This window comes from Myotis yumanensis, unplaced genomic scaffold (assembly GCF_028538775.1).
Source record: "Myotis yumanensis isolate MYYU_CA2020_CCGP unplaced genomic scaffold, mMyoYum1.0.hap1 SCAF_10, whole genome shotgun sequence".
Taxonomy (NCBI): Eukaryota; Metazoa; Chordata; class Mammalia; order Chiroptera; family Vespertilionidae; genus Myotis; species Myotis yumanensis.
The window spans coordinates 42,571,145-42,593,198 of NW_027223761.1; the positions used below are offsets into that span (position 1 = coordinate 42,571,145).

The window sequence follows — 22,054 nt, forward strand, 5'->3', positions numbered from 1 at the left end:
ATGAAAAAAGCTTGAAAGTATATCCTTTAAAAGTTAGCAGTTATGCTCTAGCTCAGTGGTTCTCAACCTTCTGGCCCTTTAAATACAGTTCCTCATGTTGTGACCCAACCATAAAATTATTTTTGTTGCTACTTCATAACTGTAATGTTGCTACATTAGAGTTATGAATTGTAATGTAAATATCTGATATGCAGGATGGTCTTAAGTGAACCCTGTGAAAGGGTCGTTCAACCGCCAAAGGGGTCGCGCCCCACAGGTTGAGCACCGCTGTTCTAGCTGGTTTGGCTCAGTGGACAGAGCATCGGCCTGTGGACTAAAAGGTCCCAGGTTTGATTCTGGTCAAAGGCACATGCCTGGGTTGCGGGCTCGATCCCCAGAAGGAGGCAGCCGATCAATGATTCTCTCTCACCACCGATGTTTCTCTCTCTCTCCCTTCCTCTCTGAAATCAATAAAAATATATTTTAAAAAAAATAGTTAGCAGTTATCTCTGGGAATGGAATTATTGGCAACCATTATTTTCTTCTTTGTGCTTTTCAATATTTCTCAGGCTTTCTAAATGAATGGCTGTAACTACTATATGTGCTCTTTAAAGAAAACAGATGGGGTGAGGTGAAATGCAGGCTAGGCCTGCTAGGTAGAGTGGAGGCACAAGGGCTTACCTGAATCTTATAGTCAAACTGTTCCCAGTCCCTGAGGCTTTTGGAGCTCATGGTGGACTGGTATAGGAGCAACATGGTTATCTAGGAACAAAACAGGAGGCAGTCATTGAGCGGAGCCTGTCTCTCTTCTCACTGCCCCAGCCCCCACCCCCAAAACCCCTACCCCCACCCCCCAGGCTATTCTGGAGACGCTTCCAAAGCTCCTAGAATTCAGCAGCCCAGGCCACTGCCCTTAAACTGCACTAGGAAACACTCGAGGACTCAATGCCTACGTGCAAAAAGCCATGTGCCAGGATTCCTGCACAGCTAAATACCTGGACTCATGGAACCCTCTAGGCCAGCACCCGGACAGGAGAAGGAATGAAGTAGACTGAGCTAAAAAGAAAAATAGGACAACAGCTGGGTGAGGCCTGATTCCTGCCAGGTCTCCACTGGGGTCCACAGTAACGGTCTAGTAAACTCTGTCACATGGCATGGTCTCCTAGAATCTTTGGGCTAAATTAGCCCCTGCCTCAGCCAGGTGGCTATCAAAACCTACCTCAAACCTCGACAAGCCCCAGAAATAAAGCCCCCACCATTTCCTCTGGGTTACGAGAAGGCTCTGCAGGTCCCTCTGATGCCACCCTTCCATCCCCAGCCTGGTGTTCTATAGCTACCTTGGCCAGTTCCAGCTCTGACCCCTCCATCACCTTCTGCACTGACACCAGGCATTCCGGGGAAGATGGATGTTTTCGGTTTTCTGTAATGACAAGGTAGATAAGAGGTGAACTTCCCAGGGGTCATTCCTGAGATCATCAGAACATCTGAGAGTCACAGCAGAGTCACTGTCTGTGGTGGAGCTAGAAGATGGAGGGCTCCTTACTCCTATGTCCTCTCTCCCCAACATACATGTTTCCATCTGAAGTGAGCTCTATCCTGGGTCAGTCCAAGGATTACAGGGATAATTCCTGAAGAAAGCAGGCTGGATTCACAGCAGCTCTGGGGCATAGCACTACACTCACCCATCCACACACAAGCTCCTGCTCAGCCCTACAGAGGAGCCCAAAGATTCCAGGTCACTCTAGACCAGTGGTTCTCAACCTTCCTAATGCCACCACCCTTTAATACAGTTCCTCATGTTGTGGTGACCCCCAATTTCATTGTTACAAATTGAACATAATTAAAGTATAGTGATTAATCACAAAAACAATATGTAATTATATATGTGGTTTCCGATGTATCTTAGGCGACCCGTGAAAGGGTCATTCGACCCCCAAAGGGGTCTCGACCCACAGGTTGAGAACCGCTGCTCTAGATTCTCCTTCCAGCCTTGGCTTGTGTTGCTCAGTAGTTAGAGAGTCAGCCCCAACATTGAAAGATTGCAGGTTCAATTCCTAGTGGAGGGCATGTACCTGGGTTGCAGGTTTGGTTTGATCCCGCCCTAGTTGGGGTGTGTGGGAGGTGGCCAATCGATGTTTCTTTCTTGCATCGACATTTTTCTCTCTCTCCCCCTACTTCCTTCCCTTCCACTCCCTCTAAAACCAATGGAAAGGGTATCCTTAAGTGAGGGTTAACAAAACAAAACAACAAAAGAAGACTTTCCTTCCAACTGAGGTCACAGAGGAAGCCTGCAGCTGAGTCATATGAGGAAGACTGGGGATACTTGGTTCTTATGCTGCCAGAGTGTCTGGGCTCAATTACTAACACCTTGCTTTAAACCCATTCTCACCTTTCCTTTAATTCTCTGGAGGTGGAGAAAGCAGATAATGAGAACTGTGCCAGAAGCTTTGCATGTGATCTTATTTACTCCACCCATAACCTAGAGTAATTATTATTATTTCCATTTTATAGACCTTTCAATATCCAGAAAGGTCACACAGCAGTGAGTAGAAGGGCCAAAATCTCAACTTAAATCTGCCTCTGCCCCTATACCAGTGGTCGGCAAACTCATTAGTCAACAGAGCCAAATATCAACAGTACTTCAAAATAGACTCGCCCAGGCCGAAAACCGACTTCTGCGCATGGGCCACAAAGTTTCAATCACACTGTACGCTCGCCCGCATGTGGTATTTTGTGGAAGAGCCACACTCAAGGGTCAAAGAGCCGCATGTGGCTCGCAAGCCGCAGTTTGCCAACCACGGCCCTATACCTATTGCCTAAACCAGTGGTCGGCAAACTCATTAGTCAACAGAGCCAAATATCAACAGTACAATGATTGAAATTTCTTTTGAGAGCCACATTTGTTAAACTATATAGGTAGGTACATTGTTATTAATTTAATTAGGGTACTCCTAAGGCTTAGGAAGAGCCACACTCAAGGGGCCAAACAGCCGCATGTGGCTCGCGAGCCGCAGTTTGCTGACCACTGGCCTAAGCAATTAATTTAAAGTTACCCAAGAAAAATGTTTTTCTTGCAAAGAGGATAACATAGATGCCTCCCCGGAGCCCCTGGGGACGGACTGAGAGCTGCCATAGCTGCTCCCTCCGCCCGCCCTGTTGAGCCCGCCCCGCCCAAGCCCTGCGCAGAGCCATTTGCCGGATCGTCTCAGGCAAAGGCTAGATTAGCACCTCCCCAGAGGACAGAAGTTTTCCACACAGCTGATTCTCACAGCCAGTCGATCTGGTGGTCAAATCCCTCTAGTATTAACTACAACAATTAAGGCTTAACTAGAACAAGACTGTGCACAAAGACCACAAGGGGGTGCACCAAGAAAGCATAAAAGATGCGGAGACAAAAAAACATGACAGAAATGGAGGATATGGAGCTAAAAATCGCAATTTTGAGGGCTTGCAATAAACTTGAGCAGAGCCTCACGAAAACTAATGAGACCCTCGATGCTACGATAAAGAAACTAGAAAGTAAGCATACATGGTCTGAAATAAAGAATATTATACCCAATAGCAGACCAGAGGAGCACAAGAATCAAACCAAAGATTTGAAATGCGAAGAAGCAAAAAACACCCAACTGGAAAAGCAAAATGAAAAAAGAATCCGAAAGTGTGAAGATAGTGTAAGGAGCCTCTGGGACAGCTACAAGCGTACCAACATCAGAATAATAGGAGTGCCAGAAGATGAGAGACAGCAAGATATTGAAAACCTATTTGAAGAAATAATGGCAGAGAACTTGCCCCACCTGGTGAAAGAAATGGACTTACAGGTCCAAGAAGCGCAGAGAATCCCAAACAAAAGGAACCCAAAGAGGACCACACCAAGACACATCATCATTAAAATGCCAAGAGCAAAAGACAAAGAGAGAATCTTAAAAGCAGCAAGAGAAAGAGACTCAATTACCTACAAGGGAATACCCATACGACTGTCAGCTGATTTCTCAACAGAAACTTTGCAGGCCAGAAGGGAATGGCAAGAAATATTCAAAGTGCTGAATACCAAGAACCTACAACCAAGATTACTTTATCCAGCAAAGCTATCATTCAGAATTGAAGGTCAGATAAAGAGCTTCACAGATAAGGAAAAGCTAAAGGAGTTCATCACCACTAAACCAGTATTATACGAAATGCTGAAAGGTATCCTTTAAGAAGAGGAAGAAGAAAAAGGTAAAGATACAAATTGTGAACAACAAACATGCATCTATCAACAAGTGAATCTAAGAATCAAGTGAATAAATAATCTGATGTACAGAATGAACTGGTGATTATAATGAATCAGGGACATAGAAAGGGAATGGACAGACTATTCTTGGGGGGGAAGGGGAATGGGAGATGCGGGAAGAGACTGGACAAAAATCATGCACCTATGGATGAGGACAGTGGGTAGGGAGTGAGGGCGGAGGGTGGGGCGGGAACTGGAAGGAGGGGAGTTATGGGGGGTGGGGGGAAGAGGAATAAATGTAATCTGAACAATAAAGATTTAATTTAAAAAAAAAAACAAAAAACATAGATGCCTCCCTCTCCTCCATCTCCTTGCAGGTGAGGAGTCCTAAAAACTGACCCTCTGGCTGTACCTGGAGCTCGAGAAGAGCTCTGGGACTGAAGGGACACTCTTCCTGCCCCAGCTAGTGTGAGCATCACCAGACCCCAGGAAGCTGACCGGGTTGTATTCATCTCTGTGGTACAGAGTTGACAGCCCTGGGCCTTTGCCCCTCCAGATACCTATTAACTGGTTCCTCTGGACTCTCAAGAGCTGAGGAAGCAGCTCCTTCCCAGCTAGATAAGAAAGTACTTACTCTGCAGAAAACTGCACACGAAGTCCAGTCTCTCTGGCACTGGCTGTTGCACGATTTGCTGACCCTCCTCAGTGCTGTGGCTAGAAAAAGAGCAAGCATTAGGAACAGAGCACTTAGCAGTCCTTCCCTCCTTGCTACTACATCACATACTTACCTTCCCATTTCGTCAGGCTTGGTCTGCACTGGATTGGGGAAGGAACCTGACCAGATACTAGAGGGGAGAAGATACCAAGGCACCATTTACTCAGAAGAACTGTGTAGGGGGTGGCACGTGGAGACTTGGGCATGAGGTCCCTCTGGAAAGAGCACTCTGACATCCCATTTGTGAATACAGTAATGCACCACTTAACGACGAGGATACGTTCTGAGAAATGCATTATTAGGCAATTTCATCGCTGTGCAAACATTATAGAGTGCACTTACACAAATGTAGATGGTGCCGCCTACTACACACCTCGGCCATATGATTAACCTACTGCTCCTAGGCTACAAGTCTGTACAGTTCAGACTGCTAACAGTGTAACACGGCACAGCATTTTTTAAAAAACTTAGTAAGTAAAATAAGTATACTCTAAAATAACGATAAATAGTAAATACCTAAACCAGTCTACTATCCAGTATTGTGTACTGTACATAACTGTGTGTGCTACACTTTCATACCACAGGCAGGACAGGTTTGTTTACACCAGCATGACCACAAACACATGAATAATGCACTGCACTATATGGCATTACAATGGCTGTGATGTCACCAGCAATTTTCAACCTTTTTCATCTCATGACACATATAAAATAATTAGTAAATTCTGCAGCACACCAAAAAACATATTTTTTTGCCAACCTGACAGAAAGACTAGGTATAATTTTGATTCACTCACACCAGTCAGCTATTGTTGTGTGGGCTGTTGTCATTTTTATTTACTAATCTAAGGGAAAAGAAGTCAGAAGTGCCCCTGACTAAATAGTCAGGTATTGCACATTTTCAAAATTCTTGTGGCACACAGCTGAAAATCACTGCACTAAGCAATAGGAATTTTTCAGCTCCATTATAATTTTATGGTGCCACCATCATAGATGTGGTCTGTCTTTTACCGAAACATCGTTTATACAGCATAGCTGTATTTTTAAAAAAAGCACATTTTGAAAATACTATTGAGTAATTATTTCAGTAACCATTTCATAATTTAGTCCTAAGTATTATATTCAATAACTGTCATGGAGAAAGCCTTGGAAGGCAATGAATTAAAGTGTCAGGATATTAAGTAGAGATTTTAAAGAATGACAATTCTGATTATTTTGGACTCTTCAATGTGTGGAAGAAGTTAGTGATAGAAATGTCTAAAAGAACAGCACAGAGTAAGTAAATATTGGTTTATATATAGATCCATGTATGAATAAAATGTAAATAAATTTGTAAGCATTAAAAAAATAGCACTGTGGGAAGAGGGTCAAAAGTTGATCGAGGCAGCAGAGATAAATGGAAAGCTAAGTTCAATAATTAGGAATAGCTCAAGTAAAGGGCAAAGATCAGGACACCTGGGAAACCTGGTTAGAATAAGAGTGAGAGAGGATGATGGGAAGGGGCAAAAAACAGGTCGAAGAACTGAAAGAATCAGAGGGAACAAGGCCCTGAAGTGACAGAGCAAAGTTCAACACATTAGGCTGAAGGCTGAGGTAGCAAAAGCCTCCCAGAGGCCAGAACAAGGGACAATCACTTTTGATCTGTGACTGTCACCGTGCTGATTTAGCTGGCAGGGTAAGCCAACTACAAAGAGAGCAATGAGGACTGGAGGCAGCAGAGGGAGCTCTCACACAGCCCAGGCCCCTAGCTCCTGGGGCTCAGTCTAACAGCGGTTTCATTTTCAGAGGTGAAGAATCTTCTATAATTAAAAGGTCTCTTGCTCCTCAGAACTTCAATCTCCAGGTTTCAACCAACTTTCTGGAAGGCAGGGAAGGCCTTAGATACAGTGGTTCTCAACCTTCCTAATGCCACGACCCTTTAATACAGTTCCTCATGTTGTGGTGACCCCCAATTTCATTGTTACAAATTGAACATAATTAAAGCATAGTGATTAATCACAAAACAATATATAACTATATATGTGTTTTCTGATGGTCTTAGGCGACCCCTGTGAAAGGGTCGTTTGACCCCCAAAGGGGTCGCGACCCACAGGTTGAGAACCGCTGCCTTAGAACCTTCCAGTGCCAGACATCCGGAAAAGCATAAGAGGTAACCAAGCCAAGACTATGAAAGTAGCTCCTTCTGTCTCCCACGTGATTAGAAAGGCTTCTTCCAAGTGAGCCTCCCCACAAGAAGCATTCTGGGTAGCTAGTCCATGATTAGGGACACCTGCAGTGTCTTCAGGAGATGCTAATCGTCTCACAGGCTCCTGCAAGAGCCCTCCTCCCTACCCACCTACAATCTGGAATGCTGTGACTCCTTGCCTCAGTGTAGAGCAGTAATTTACCTAGTATATTCCATTGGGTAAAAAATAAAGCGTGTTCTAGGGTTAAATGTTTGAGAAATACTAGGTTAAACCAAACTAAATATTTTCTACATAAGAGGATATAACATGCATTATTTCCTAATCACATTTCATCACAAAAGCATTTATTTTCCCCACTGGGCCTCTGGGATAAATAAAGTTGCATGAAACATGCTTTGGAAAAGCCAAGACTACATTCAAGTCTCTTCTCTGGCAGGAAGCCATTCAGAACCACTGCTAGTCACACCTCCATCCTCCTTCTTCTCAAGAATTCCTATAGCACTCACGGATACAACTGCATCATTTATAATTGACCACTCTAACTGTGCAAGTTGAAAGCCAGGAATATATAGCAGGTGCTCAGTATATGTGCTGACTGACAGAGGAGGGATGCTTTATACTGGGAAGAGTAAAAGTCAATGTCGGTAAGACAAATGTCAGGGCTTTAGTTTTCTAATAAAATGCCTCCACTAAGCTTTGCTATTCAAGCCTCAAGATGGGACAGCCTTTTTGCTTCTATTAACACAAAGAACAGAAAGAGAAACTTGGCAGAGTGCTTGAGTCCAATTATTTTCCCAGAGAGAAGGCCAAGTGGCTAAGGAATAAGCCCTGTTCAATTCTCATAGCTTCTATCTGCCACCAACCCTGCCATCCTCCACTTCCTTCCCCTGAGGACTAGGCATCTGATTTAGGTTAGCAACAGTAGCAGCATCAAAAATGTAACAGGCAGAACACATCCACCAAAAATTCCCAAAGGAAGTTGGTCTGCATTATCCTGGATCTGAGATGGAGATTAGGGTTAGCCTGGGATTTCAACAGCCCCTCCCTCTAAAGCAATCTCTCTCTCTCTCCTCCCTCCTTCTTTCCCTCCCCCTCTCCTAGTCTAAAGCTCAGGCAGCATGTTACAGAACAATTTGGAAGGTGGGCATCTTGAATTTTTGAACTCCCTATGAAAATTTCCCACCAAGTTCTAAACCTAAACAAAGGCACACATCGCTACCCATGGATAAATCTACTGTTCTTGTCATCAGGCCAAGGAAATTTATCTTCTCAAAAGCAAAAGTTCCTTGATCTATTATTCTTAAGTCAGAAAAAAGCAGGCTGTACTCTATTGTATGTCATAACATGAGGCATATTATACCTGGCTGTTTCTCTTTTAGTGAAGTTAAAGTTGAACAGTGAAGTAGGTACTACCAGCCTAATGCTTTTATTGGCCATTGATGTTGGTTGCCTAGATCTATCATTTCATTAAGGTTTGCAAAATAATTATTTTCACTAAGATTAGCTGCAAAATACTGATTTATAGGTGGTACCTAACTCCACCTATAAAGTAGTCTTGCAAAAATATCTTATACTTACAGCCATAAAGATTTAATTTAAAAATAAACAAACCCTGCTCTAGCCGGTTTGGCTCAGTGTATAGAGCGTCAGTCTGTGGACTCAAGGGTCCCAGGTTTGATTCCAGTCAAGAGCACATGCCCGGGTTGTGGGCTCGGTCCCCAGTGGGGGACATGCAGGGGGAAGCCAATCAATGATTCCCTCTCATCATTGATGTTTCTATCTCTCTCTTCCTCTCCCTTCCTCTCTCTGAAATCAATAAAAATATATATTTTTTTAAAACCCTGAAAAAAGCAAAACAAAAAATCTTAACCCAAACAGATCTAATTACTATTTATAGGCAACAGTGGGAAGAGAATATGTAAAGCAGTATCATGATGATATAATTAACAAAATCCAAATTATAGGAAATTCTATAGGATAAAAAAAGGGGAGTGTTGGGGAATGGAGTAGAAAACAAGACTTGTGGGAGGAGATGGCCCTGATAAAAGCTCTTCAATACCAAAGCTAAAGATTTAGAACTCAAACTCCTGGCAATGACCAGTAAGTCACTGAGGCCATCAGCTGTGGAGTATCACAACGAAAGGATGGGAGGAAGGTTCCTGAGATCACATGTGCAGGAATGCCCTGGAATAAGGGCAGGTTAGAGAAGAATGACATCACAAGGGCCTGGTATCCAGAATTAAGCAGAAGCAAGGATGTGAGAAGTCTTCTAAATCAGCGGTTGCCAACCGGTGGTCCGTGGACCACTGGTGGTTCATGAGGTCTGAAAGGTTGGTGACCACTATTCTAAAGGACAGACTGAGAGGATGGTGACTCATTAGAAATCAGTGCCAAGGAGAGGAAAGAATTCAAACTGATGTTGAAAGGTCGTGCCCTGATAACTGGGAGAGAAAATGGTAGCGTCTGTACCAAAATAATAGTGGCTTCTTTCAGAGGTACTAAGGCAGGTGTTGGCAGACCACAGAGATTTTTTAAAAATCCTAAGACATCCCATTACCAATAAACATTTCAAAAGATACATTCAAAAGATTTTGAAAAAAACCACTAGCAAACCTATCTGTCCTGAGTTACTCAGCCCTGCTAGTCTTTACTGATGGAGAATATCAACTACATTTTCATTCGCTATTTACTCATCCAACAAACATTAATTAAAATCAACGTACTGTCTTGCCCTAGCTAGTTTGGCTCAGTGGATAGAGCGTCGGCCCTCGGACTAAAGGATCCCGGGTTCAATTCCAGTTAAGGGCATGTACCTAGGTTGCAGGCTCGATCCCTGGCCCTGGTTGGGGTGCATGCGGGAGGCAACCAATCAATGTGTTTCTCTCACATCGGTGTTTCTCTCTGTTTCTTCCCCTCCCTTCCACTTCCACTCTCTAACAACCAATGGAAAAATATCCTCAGGTGAGGATTAAACAAAAAAAAAATAAAATAAAATCAATGTGCTGTCCTAAGCTAGGTATGAAGGACACAAGAAAAATTAAACCTAGTCCCTAACTCATTTCCATCTTCTTTCCCTGTCAATGAGCTGTTGTCTATGAATGGGTGACCAAATTACTTCACAGAGATGCTGAATCCCTGACCCTACCTGCCACATAAACACCCTCAACTCTTCTATCCTTGGCCTAGGGGTTCAGTCTACTGTGCTATCTTCTCTATCACTGTACCTCCAAATCCTTATATTGTGGACGTCCTCTACTTTTGTTTGTAGCACAAAGAAGTGAGAGAAGGTCAGTTTTGTCTTCCATAATCCCTGGAAGCTGATGATACAGGAAAAGGGATGAATTATGTGAGTTTAATAACTAGGTTATAGCTTGACCCATCTTTGCTTGGTTCCAGAGGAGGCTCCACTCCATTATTTCTCCATAACTGTGAGCTTCAATGAAAATGTGTGCTAAAGCCGAAACCGGTTTGGCTCAGTGGATAAAGCATCGGCCTGCGGACTGAAAGGTCCCGGGTTCGATTCCGGTCAAGGGCATGTACCTGGGTTGCAGGCACATCCCCAGTAGGAGATGTGCACGAGGCAGCTGATCGATGTTTCTCTCTCATCGATGTTTCTAACTCTCTATTTCTCTCTCTTCCTCTCTGTAAAAAATCAATAAAATATATTAAAAAAAAAAAAAAAAAAAAGAAAATGTGTGCTAAAGACACAGTTATAAAAAGGCCCAAACTAGCCCTAACCGGTTTGGCTCAGTGGATAGAGCGTCAGCCTGCGGACTGAAAGGTCCCAGGTTCGATTCCGGTCAAGGGCATGTAACTTGGTTGCGGGCACATCCCCAGTAGGGGGTGTGCAAGAGGCAGCTGATCCGCCTCTGATCCATGTTTCTCTCTCATTGATGTTTCTAACTCTCTATCCCTCTCCCTTCCTCTCTGTAAAAAAATCAATAAAATTAAAAAATTAAAAAATAAAAAAAGGCCCAAACTAGAAACCTGGCTACAGGACAACAAACAGCTTATCAAATGCTAATTAACCTCACAAAGCAAGGTAACAAGGCAGGTGAATGCCAATAGAAATGCTTTAATGGCTGCATATATGTGCTTTGCTAACAAGTTAGAGATGAGATTTTTAAGTGCTTCTTATTTCCCTTAAGTACAAGAGCTTCCCCTTTCTTCTTAGCCCTTCAGGATGCAAAGAAGGCTTGTGAGATAAGGATGGGTCACAGAAAGAGAGTGTAGAAGATTCCTATTGAGATAAGACAGGGAGCCCCAGAGCAGGCTCTTGGGATAGTGTGAGAGCACAGGGGCTTGGAGGTTCTTCTGCGCAAGAGGGAGGAAGCCTTAAGGTGGAACAAGAGTGAAACTTCTCCCATAGAGAACCATGGTGACTGGAGGATGAGGTCAACGTGTTCTTGCCTCTGGGCCCCACAATGGCTTATGCCATCCTAATACTGTTGATGCTTTCTGGTCACAGAAGTCACCAAGGCAAGGGAGCAAATGGCAGTCCCCATTCCAGCACACAGCTTTGCTTGAAAAGCCCGAGAGAGATGTGATGTACACTCACATGCTGCCAATGATCTTGATGAAGACACTGCAGTCCTGCAGCTGCAGCAAGGCCTCCACAGGGTCAGCCACATGCAGACCATTCACCTGTGAGAAAAAGGAAGAGCCCAGAGAAACTGTCATAAGTACCAGAGCACCGTGGTTCATGCCTTCCCCAGATGCTGACAATTCTCTGCTCACTGCAAGTGCCTGTAGTTGTGTGACTACAGGAATAAAGAAACAGATGATTCTAGGATTTTTAATTTCAGCATAAGAATGCTGCTGCACCCACTCACCCAGTGACAGCCGCCTGGAGCTGCCATCAAAATCCTTCCTTTGGCTTCAACTAAATAAGAACTTAAATTCTCCTAGGATGTTCTAGCTCTAGGGGTATACTTAAATGCAATTAGGCATAAAATGGTTCTGGAAGGATACACAAACTGGTACCACCATTGCCTCTAGAGAGAAGAATATGATGGCTGGGAGACAGAGGGGGAAAAACAAAGGCTTCTTATATTATAGCCCTTTGTGACTCTTAAATGGCATAAACCTTTGTAGTTCAAATCTTTACATTTATAGCCCTCCGTATCTTTTGAATTTTGAAATATTTGAAACTTATATTGAATATACACTCCCACACAGATATAAAATTTTGTTATTAATGTATGCTTAAAATTCCTTCCAGACATAAAACTTTGGCTGAGGGAAGTGGGAGAAATGATGGGGGAACAAGATAGTAAGAGAAAAAAGGGGGGCCAGGGCTAGTTTGGCTCAGTGGATAGAGCATTGGCCTGCAGACTGACGGGTCACAGGTTCAATTCTGGTCAAGGGCACATGCCCAGGTTGCTGCTTCAATTCCAAGTGTAGGGCATGTAGGAGGCAGCCAATCAATGATTCTCTCTCATCACTGATGTTTCTATCTCTCTCTCCCTCTCCCTTCCTCTCTGACATCTATCTATAATAATAAAAGTGTAATATGCTAATTAGACAGGATAGCCAAACGACCTTCTGAACGTCATTCTGGATGTCCTTCCAGATGAAGATGCAGCGGCGGGGGCCGAAGCAGAGGCAGTTTGGGGTGATCAGGCAGGCAGGCGAGTGGTTAGGGGTGATCAGGTGAGCAGGCAGAGTGGTTAGAGGTGATTCAGCAGGCAGGCAAGTGGTTAGGGAGAATCAGGCAGGTAGGTGAGTGGTTAGGGGCAATCAGGCAGGCAGGCAGAGTGGTTAGGGGCAATCAGGCAGGCAGACAGGTGAGCAGTTAGGAGCCTGTGGTCCTGGATTTCGAGAGGGATGTCTGACTGCCGGTTTAGGCCGAATCCCACAGCTGTCAGATATCCCCCAAGGGGTCCCGTATTGCGAGAGGGTGCAGGCTGGGCCAAGAGACACCTCCCATGCACAAATTTTGTGCACTGGGCCTCTAGAGTGTGAGTGCGTGTGTGTGTGTGTGTGTATGTATGTATGTATGTATATACATTGATCTCCTTTAAAAAAAGAAAAAAGAAGGAAGGAAAAGAACTTGAAACTACAAAGAACAACTCACTAATTCTAATTCAATCCCCTGTCCCCTTTCTTCGACTTAAGGCAGGCATCCATCTAAGTCACTCTTTACAATTAGAAACTTTGCCAGAAGTCACATGCAAATGAATCAGGTACACAAGTTATTCAACTAGCATGTATGGTCAAATGTGAAAATCCTCATGAATTTCACAGGCACCAAGTTCACTAGGCTGAAGTTTAGCTTTGTATTGTATTACCTTAGGAAGGAAGGGTATACTAAGTCAATCACCTTGTATAAGACTGAGGAAAGAGGGAGACTTAGCCTACTTAACGAGGTATTTTAAAGAACTTTAGGATAGTGGTTATATGCAAATAATAGATTTTATTATTTATAAACTAGAGGCCCGGTGCACAAAATTCGTATACGGAGGAGGGGGGCCCTCAGTCCGGGTGCATCCTCTCCAATCCGAAACCCCTCGGGGGATGTCCGACTGCCGGTTTAGGCCCAATCCCAAACCGGCAGTTGAACATCCCTCTCACAATCCAGGACCGCTGGCTCCTAACCACTAACCTGCCTGCCTGCCCAATCACCCCTAACTGCCCTCCCCTGCTGGCCTGATGGCCCCTAACCAACTCTGCCTCGGCCCAGCCACCGTGGCTTTGTCCGGAAGGCAGGGCGATCGGAAGATGTCCGGTTGACCAGGTCTAATTAGCATATTACCCTTTTATTAGTATAGATGTGCTTTTTAAACATATTTTATTGATTTTTTTTACAGAGAGGGAGGAGAAGGATAGAGTTAGAAATGTCGATGAGAGAGAAACATCGATCAGCTGCCTCTTGCACACCCCCCACTGGAGATGTGCCCGCAACAAAGGTACATGTCCTTGACCAGAATTAAACCTGGGACCCTTGTGGCCGAAGGCCGACGCTTTATCCACTGAGCCAAACTGGTTAGGGCTAGATTTGCTTTTTAAACAACACTGGGCTGGGAGCGCCCAGACAAAGATTTTGGGTCCATCTCCTCCACTAACTTGCCAGGAATCTTTGTAATCAACTTTTTGTCACTTGCCAAGAGAATATAATTCCTACCTCATCTACCTTAAAATACCAGTGTGGTTTCAAATGGGATTATGGATACAAAAACACATAAAAAGCATGGAATGCAAAGCACTATTATTGTTAATTAATTTACAATAATGAAGTAGATCCAGTAAGACTTATACGTCTCAGCAGTTACATTAGCTGCATGCAATGGAGAATCCAGAGGATGAAAATAAATAAATAAATAAATAAATGATTCCGCTACAAAAATAATAGTATTTATTCTGGTTAAACACTTTTATGTTAAAAGCAATTTCTAGCACTGGCCGGCGTGGCTCAGTTGGTTGGAAAGTTGACCCATACACACAAAGGTGGTGGGTTCAATTCCCAGTCAAAGCACATACCCAAGTTGTTGGTTCCATCCCCAGAGGCAACAGATGAATGTTTCTCCCTATCTCTTCCTCTTCCTTTCTCTCTCTCGAAAATCAATAAAAAAATATCCTCTGGTGAGGGTTAAAAAAACAACAAATAAAACCCACTTCTAGATGGATCTAAGTTACTATAGGTTAATTTTAAAAGTGTAGAATATAGTCCAGCCGGCGTGGCTCAGTGGTTGAGCATTGACCTATGAACCAGGTAGTCACGGTTCAATTCCCAGTCAGGGCACATGCCCAGGTTGTGGGCTCGACCCCCAGTAGGAGGTGTGCAGGAGGCAGCCAATCAATGATTCTCTCTCATCACTGATGTTTCTATCTCTCTCTCTCTCTCCCTTCCTCTCTGAAATATACATATACATATATACATACATATATACATATATGTATATATGTGTGTGTGTGTATATATATATATATATATATAATTTTTTTTTTAAGTATAGAATATAAAATATGACCTCTCACTGAAGTCTTAAAGACAATATATTAAAACCATCTTTTGAAAAAAAGCTTAATCTAGTTAGGAATGGCCAGTGTGTGTAAATTTTCTGAGAAAACTCTGAATACTCCAGGCCAAGATCTCGTTGTACCTACTAAAAATGAAGAGACTGCCAACACTTAAGCATCCAAAAACCATCTCCCTTTAATACCTGCAATGTAGGTAAAATATTCAAGGGCTATGAAAGCTTGTTCACTAACAAGTATGAAAGATCACATCAGCTGATTTAAGTTACTTAAGGAATGTGGATTCATCTAATACCAATCCTATATAATAAAAGGCTAATATGCAAATCGATCAAACGGCTGAATGAGTGGTTGCTATGACGCGCACTGACCACCAGGGGGCAGACGCTCACCGCAGGAGCTGCCCCTGGTGGTCAGTGCGCTCCCACAGGGAGAGTGCTGCTAAGGCAGAAGCTGGGCTCACGGCTGGCAAGCACAGTGGTGGTGGCAGGAGCCTCTCCCGCCTCTGTGGCAGCACTAAGGATATCCGACTGCCAGCTTAGGCCCGCTTCGGGCCTAAGCTGTCAGTCGGACATCCCCCGAGGGCTCCCGGACTACAAGAGGGCTCAGGCCAGGTTGAGGGACAACCCCCCTCCCCGATGCATGAATTTCGTGCACCAGGCCTCTAGTTAAGTAATAATCCAGCAATAGTTTCTTTCATAGATATAAAAATGTATTTTCTTCTAGTGCATTATTTTGTTCTCAAATGAGAAATCATTGGAAGGCTGAGGAAATGGAGAAGCTCTTTCATCTCTAATCAGGGTAAAAAACATGCAAGTAAGGGCCTGGCTCAGGGCAGAACACAAGAACTGTCTATCAGGCTTTTGGGGTTGCTTAGGTTGTTGAATCTTAAAGTTCCCTATTCCCACCTGATCCAGCCTGGCTCAATGGTTGAGCATTGACCTATCAACCAGGAGGTCATGGTTCTATTCCTGATCAGGGCACATGCCCGAGTTATGGGCTCAGTCCACGCAGTAGGGGGCCATACAGGAGGCAACCGATTAATGATCTGCTCTCATCACTGATGTTTCTATCTCTCTCTCCCTCTCCCTTTTTCTCTGAAATCAATAAAAAAATATATTTAACAAAATTTTTATTTAAAGTTCCCGATTCCCTATAACAACTTATTCATTGTTAATTGTTGGCACAGATTAATTTCAAGCTACATGTTAAGTAAAATATATTTATTTTTACATTACAAAATAAATTACTGAAAATTTGGAAACCCAAAAAACTCCACTCATTCAAGTATTTTAATACACGCACTTTCGGTATGTATTTCTTTCTAGTCTTTTTTCCCTAAGTCATTTTTTTTAAAACCATAGTTATAATGATCACATGTGTATATCTGTGTCCTAAACCAGCAGTCGCCAACCAGTGGTCCGCAGACCACTGGGGGTCCGTGAGGTCCGAGGGGTTGGCAACCACTGTTCTAAACCACTCTTCTCAATAATATATTATTTCATGCTGCTAATGTCATAAAATCCACTGTAGCTGCCTACCTTGTAAATTGTAACTATACTTTAATGCATGTTCATGGTGATTTTTGAGGAACGTATACAAGTATTTGCTGTTAAATAAAACTAGTTTTGTGTCTGTTCTTCTCTGTAACAGCAGTAGTCACTATAAAAACAAGCCTAGGACCTAAATAAATAAAAAGATAAACTGATCAACTTAAAACAATGTGGCTAAAGGATCCCCAATATTCACATAAGGCACGGAACTAGAGACATAGCTCATGGTCCCCCACACCCAGCTTTTTTTTGGGGGGTGGGGGGATGAAGGGAAGAGAAGAGACATTGTTTCTAATATATACATAAAACATTGAAATGTAATATAAGTACAAATGTATTAAATATAAATATTTTAAAAACCATTTTAAATAATACAACTACACAACTAAAATTTGTATCTATTTCAGAAACTGAAGACTGAGAATGCATGTTTTGTACATTAAATACATATCACTTGACTAGATATCTGATGCTGTCTTATAAAATCCACCCTATTTGGAAATTAAAAATTCATTTCCTTTGCTCTAACCGGTTTGGCTCAGTGGATAGAGCATCGGCCTGGGGACTGAAGGGTCCCAGGTTCGAATCCAGTCAAGGGCATGTACCTTGGTTGCGGGCACATCCCCAGTAGGGAGTGTGCAGGAGGCAGCTGATCGATGTTTCTCTCTCATCGATGTTTCTAACTCTCTATCCCTCTCCCTTTCTCTCTGTGAAAAATCAATAAAATGTTTATTAAAAAAAATGATCAGGGACCTTTAAAAAATAATTTATTTCCTTTAAAATATTCTATATATTTTTTTTTAAGTTAGCTCTTTAATTGGCTAACTGATCCATCGTCAGGGTGACCACTAAAATACCCTGTACCAAATAGCATGCCCAAGCAATAATTTAAGTTTCAGGAATTATTTATTCAGATACTGGACTAAATGGTTGTGTGTATGTGTGTAATGTTTTTTACACACATTATATCAATATCCTCAGAATAACCCCATGTGGTATTATTATTTCCATTTTTATTTAAAATGTTTTTATTGATTTTTAGAGAGAGAAGAAAGGAGAGGGACAGAGATAGAAACATCAATGATAGAGAAACATCAGCAATCAGCTGCCTTCTCCACACCCCCTACTGGGGGTCAAGTCTAAAACCCAGAATCGAACCAGTGGTCTCTTGATTCCTGAGTCAATACTCAACTACTGAGCCACACTGGCTGGGCTATTTCTTCTTCTTTTTTTTTTTTTTTTATTTCAGAGAGGAAGGGAGAAAGACATAGAAACATCAATGATGGCCCTAACCGGTTTTGCTTAGTGGATAGAGTGTCAGCCTGCGGACTCAAGGGTCCCAGGTTCGATTCCAGTCAAGGGCATCTACCTTGGTTTCGGGCACATCCCCAGTGGGGAGTGTGCAGGAGGCAGCTGATCGATGTTTCTCTCTCATCGATGTTTCTGACTCTCTATCTCTCTCCCTTCCTCTCTGTAAAAAATCAATAAAATATATTTAAAAAAAAAAAAGAAACATCAATGATGATGAGAGAAATAGTGATCAGCTGCCTCCCGCACACCCCCTACTGGGGATCAAGCCAGCAATCCAGGTATGTGCCCTCACGGAGAATCAAACCATGACCTCCTGGTTCATAGATTGACACTTAACCACTCAGCCACACCAGCCAGACAGGGCTTTTTCCAATTTTAAAATGAGGTGCTGAGAGACTAAGTAACTTGCTCTAAGTCACACAGGCCAAAACAATGATTCTAAGCCAGACTGTCTGGCTCTAAGGCCTATGCTTATCATCACTACACTCAATGGCCTCTATGGTTACTCTGTAGCTCTAAATTCCCAGGGCTTAGTATTATTTTTTTTAATTTGGTATTGTCTCAAGCAGAAAGAATATGAAAATACCTAGCAGAAGAATTTTGGTGACATTATCAAGAAGGCAACAGGAGAATAATCGAAGCAGACAAAACATGGTAAAGAGAACAAGGAGAACCTTGCCCTACAATTCAAGGCTTTTGAAGACCAAAGTTCAGTGGCAACACTTTTAGTCAGAAAAATCCACAGGGAGCGAATGAGGATGGGTTTCCATGCCACCTGTAGCAACTCTTCCCATGACTGAAGGGGAATGTGTACCTTAGGGCAGCCTCTTCAAACCTACACAGGTAGACTCATGGATCACTGTCAGCATCAACATAGAAATAATAAAAGTTAAAAATTAAGGGGAAAACTGTATTTCCATAGCTGTGACTCCTAGAAAATTCTCCCAAGCTTCCTGGAAAAGTTTAGCAAAGGAGAGGAAGACCACTCACCCAAGAGAGGAGTGCAGCCACCCGGGTGGCATGGAGCGTCATCTTGGTGATACCAGACCGTCACCCCAATGCACCTGGGACCAAAGAGAAGAAGAGCAGTTAATGATATCAGGTATCCATGATGAAGGAGGAAGGAAGAAACAGTTCCATTTACTGGTGGCTCTTAACATTTAAATAAATCACTCTTCACTTTTACTTAATCCACATCACCAAGGCACCATGGTAATCTTTAGAGAGCTGAGAGTATACATCAAAATTAATATAAAACTTATTGCATCAGGGTGGACAATAAAGAATCCTGCATTTAATTCAATGTCCACAAGTTTAACACAATCTTTCTGTTCTACAGAAAGTACAACATTCAAAGCTGGCCTTCAACCCTTAAAACAGAACAATCATGGTTTTCCAGACAGACCTAGGTTTGAAAGATTGATTTCTGGCTCTTTTTGCAGGTACCCAAATTCTACCTAACTAACAGTAATAACTAAGTCCTTGGGGAACATCCCCAAATTCTGAATTTTTATATCTTCCCCCCCTCCCAGAAATGTCAGACATGGTTCAAATGAGAGATTTGGTGAAGCCAAAGCCAATTCTGACAGAGAGCCCAGAGGACATTTAATAGAAGATTAGGTACTTGTCCTGGTATTCTTAACTCCAACTTTCCTTCCCACTGGGAATTGGCCATCTACTTGCCAACCTGCCCAAGAGACCACAGACCTGGTGACTAAATATTCCCCAACACCTCCTAGCAGCCTCCACGATTCCCACAAATCTCCATGGGAGCAATCAGCCCCTCCTGCTGGAGGTGCTCAGTTTGTCACTACTCTATAAGGAAGAGCAAGAGTGGTTAAGAGCCACATCAACTATAACTCTCCCCACCTATTAGCATCTCCCAAGTGTGGGTTCTGTGGAACCAACATTTGCTAAGCACCTTTTGTATGCAAAGTGTTGGGATAAGAAAACACCATTCTTGTCCATATGGTGCTTACTGTCTAGTAGGAGAAGGACATACAGAAATATCTTAGCCCTTTCTATGCAAGTGTACCTTCTTTATCAACCAATCAAAAAGGTTATTTTCTTAATCCTTACATGTTCATCCTGTGCTGGAAGCTAGATGTGAGTATGAAGCAAAATTACCTGAAATGGGAGACAATGACATGGTCCTTGCCTTTGAGGGGCTTACAGAATAAGGAGTAAAATAAAACATACATGAAGCATTAAATAATGTAAGAAAATAATTAAATGCTAAATATAACTTCATGCTAATTATAATTGCTTCCTGACCTTGCAAAACCTAACATGATTCCATCTGTCATATCAATTTCAGTCTTGGAAATGAGTCAATTCACCTGGGCTTTTGGCAATAAGCAAATGCAGTGGTTAAGGGAGCTCTCAGGAGGCAGAGAAGCTAAGGAGCCTATGTGTTCCTCAGTCTTGGATGATTTTCACTCAGGATGGCCTATTCGTGAGCAATAACTGCGTAGCTCCCTGGTGCCAGGCAAGGATGAAGGCAGATGGCCTCAATTACTATACTGCAAAAAGGCTTTTCTGGTGATTGGCCAGTCTAAAGTTAGAGGGACCAAGCTTAGCATTTGTGGTAAAGGTGGCAGTGGCCAAATGCTTGACTGGTACTTCTTGGAAAAAAAAAAGTCTGAGCTACCCAGGAACAAGGTTAATGAGTCCCAGGTCACCTCCCCCTCATCCCCAATGCTGCCTCTAGACTTGATATCCTTTTTTTCCCCATTTAAATAATTTATTGTTTAAAGCAGTGGTCGGCAAACTGCAGCTGTGAGCCACATGCGGCTCTTTGGCCCCTTGAATGTGGCTCTTCCACAAAATACCGACTTCTGCGCATGGGCCACGAAGTTTCAATCGCACTGTACGTGCGTGCCCGCATGTGGTATTCTGTGGGAGAGCCACACTCAAGGGGCCAAAGAGCCGCATGTGGCTCGCGAGCCACAGTTTGCCGACTACTGGTTTAAAGTATTACATGAGTTAGACCTGATATCCTTTTGATGAGGCCCAAAACTTCAGTCAGAAATTTCATATGCGCCAAAACCGGTTTGGCTCAGTGGATAGAGCGTCGGCCTTCGGACTGAGGGGTCCCGGGTTCGATTCCGGTCAAGGGCATGTACCTGGGTTGTGGGCACATCTCCAGTGGGAGATGTGCAGGAGGCAGCTGGTCGATGTTTCTCTCTCATCGATTTTCTAACTCTCTATCCCTCTCCCTTCCTCTCTGTAAAAAATCAATAAAATATATTTAAAAAAAAAAAATAGAAAGAAATTTCATATGCAACCCGGAGGTAGATTTTGCCCCCTCTGAGAGATTTCACAGCTGTGTTGCTAAAAATGACCTGAGGTTTAACCAACCTCTTCCCTTCATCTCAGAGACAAAACATACAACCCTTATATTGTCCCAGGGGAGTCTATCTAAAAACTAATTCCACTACTCAGGAAAACTGGTGTCAAGGCCAAATGTCTTCTTTTATGCTCCCCAGGCATAGAAACAGGAGGAACCGAATACTCAACAACATGAAGAACTCCAGAAGGACCTTGTCAGTTCAAAGCCTGCAAAGGGGCACTTTATCAGAGACAAGACTTCTAGGGCAGGGGTGGGCAAACTTTTTGACTCGAGGGCCACAATGGGTTTTTTTTTTTTTTTTTTAAATTTTTTTTTTTTTAATATATTTTATTGACTTTTTACAGAGAGGAAGGGAGAGGGATAGAGAGTTAGAAACATCGATGAGAGAGAAACATCGACCAGCTGCCTCCTGCACACCCCCTACTGGGGATGTGCCCGCAACCAAGGTACATGCCCTTGACCGGAATCGAACCTGGGACCTTTCAGTCCGCAGGCCGACGCTCTATCCACTGAGCCAAACCGGTTTCGGCCACAATGGGTTCTTAAACTGGACCGGAGGGCCGGAACAAAAGCATGGATGGAGTGTTTGTGTGAACTAATATAAATTCAAAGTAAACATCATTACATAAAAGGGTATGGTCTTTTTTTTTTTTTTTTAGTTTTACTCATTTCAAACGGGCTGGATCCAGCCCGCGGGCCCTAGTTTGCCCACGGCTGCTCTAGGGTGAGAAACTTCAGGGGAGCCCAGCCAGTCACTCTTCTTAGGGTAAA

The 22,054-nt window shown here is 43.1% G+C and overlaps 1 protein-coding gene across 6 annotated transcripts in view; it reads right to left on the minus strand.

The window, feature by feature from the left end:
* Positions 1–22,054, minus strand: part of NUMA1 (nuclear mitotic apparatus protein 1) — an 89,391-nt gene that overhangs the window by 18,698 nt on the left and 48,639 nt on the right. For all 6 annotated transcript variants that reach the window (XM_070425522.1, XM_070425523.1, XM_070425524.1 and 3 more), the window contains 5 exons: positions 18,922–18,995; positions 11,649–11,734; positions 4,824–4,903; positions 1,317–1,399; positions 661–741 (listed from right to left, as the gene is read on the minus strand). In XM_070425522.1, coding sequence (XP_070281623.1) covers positions 661–741; positions 1,317–1,399; positions 4,824–4,903; positions 11,649–11,734; positions 18,922–18,963 — 372 coding nt within the window. In that variant the 5' untranslated portion in view covers positions 18,964–18,995. The remainder of the gene's footprint in view (positions 1–660; positions 742–1,316; positions 1,400–4,823; positions 4,904–11,648; positions 11,735–18,921; positions 18,996–22,054) is intronic.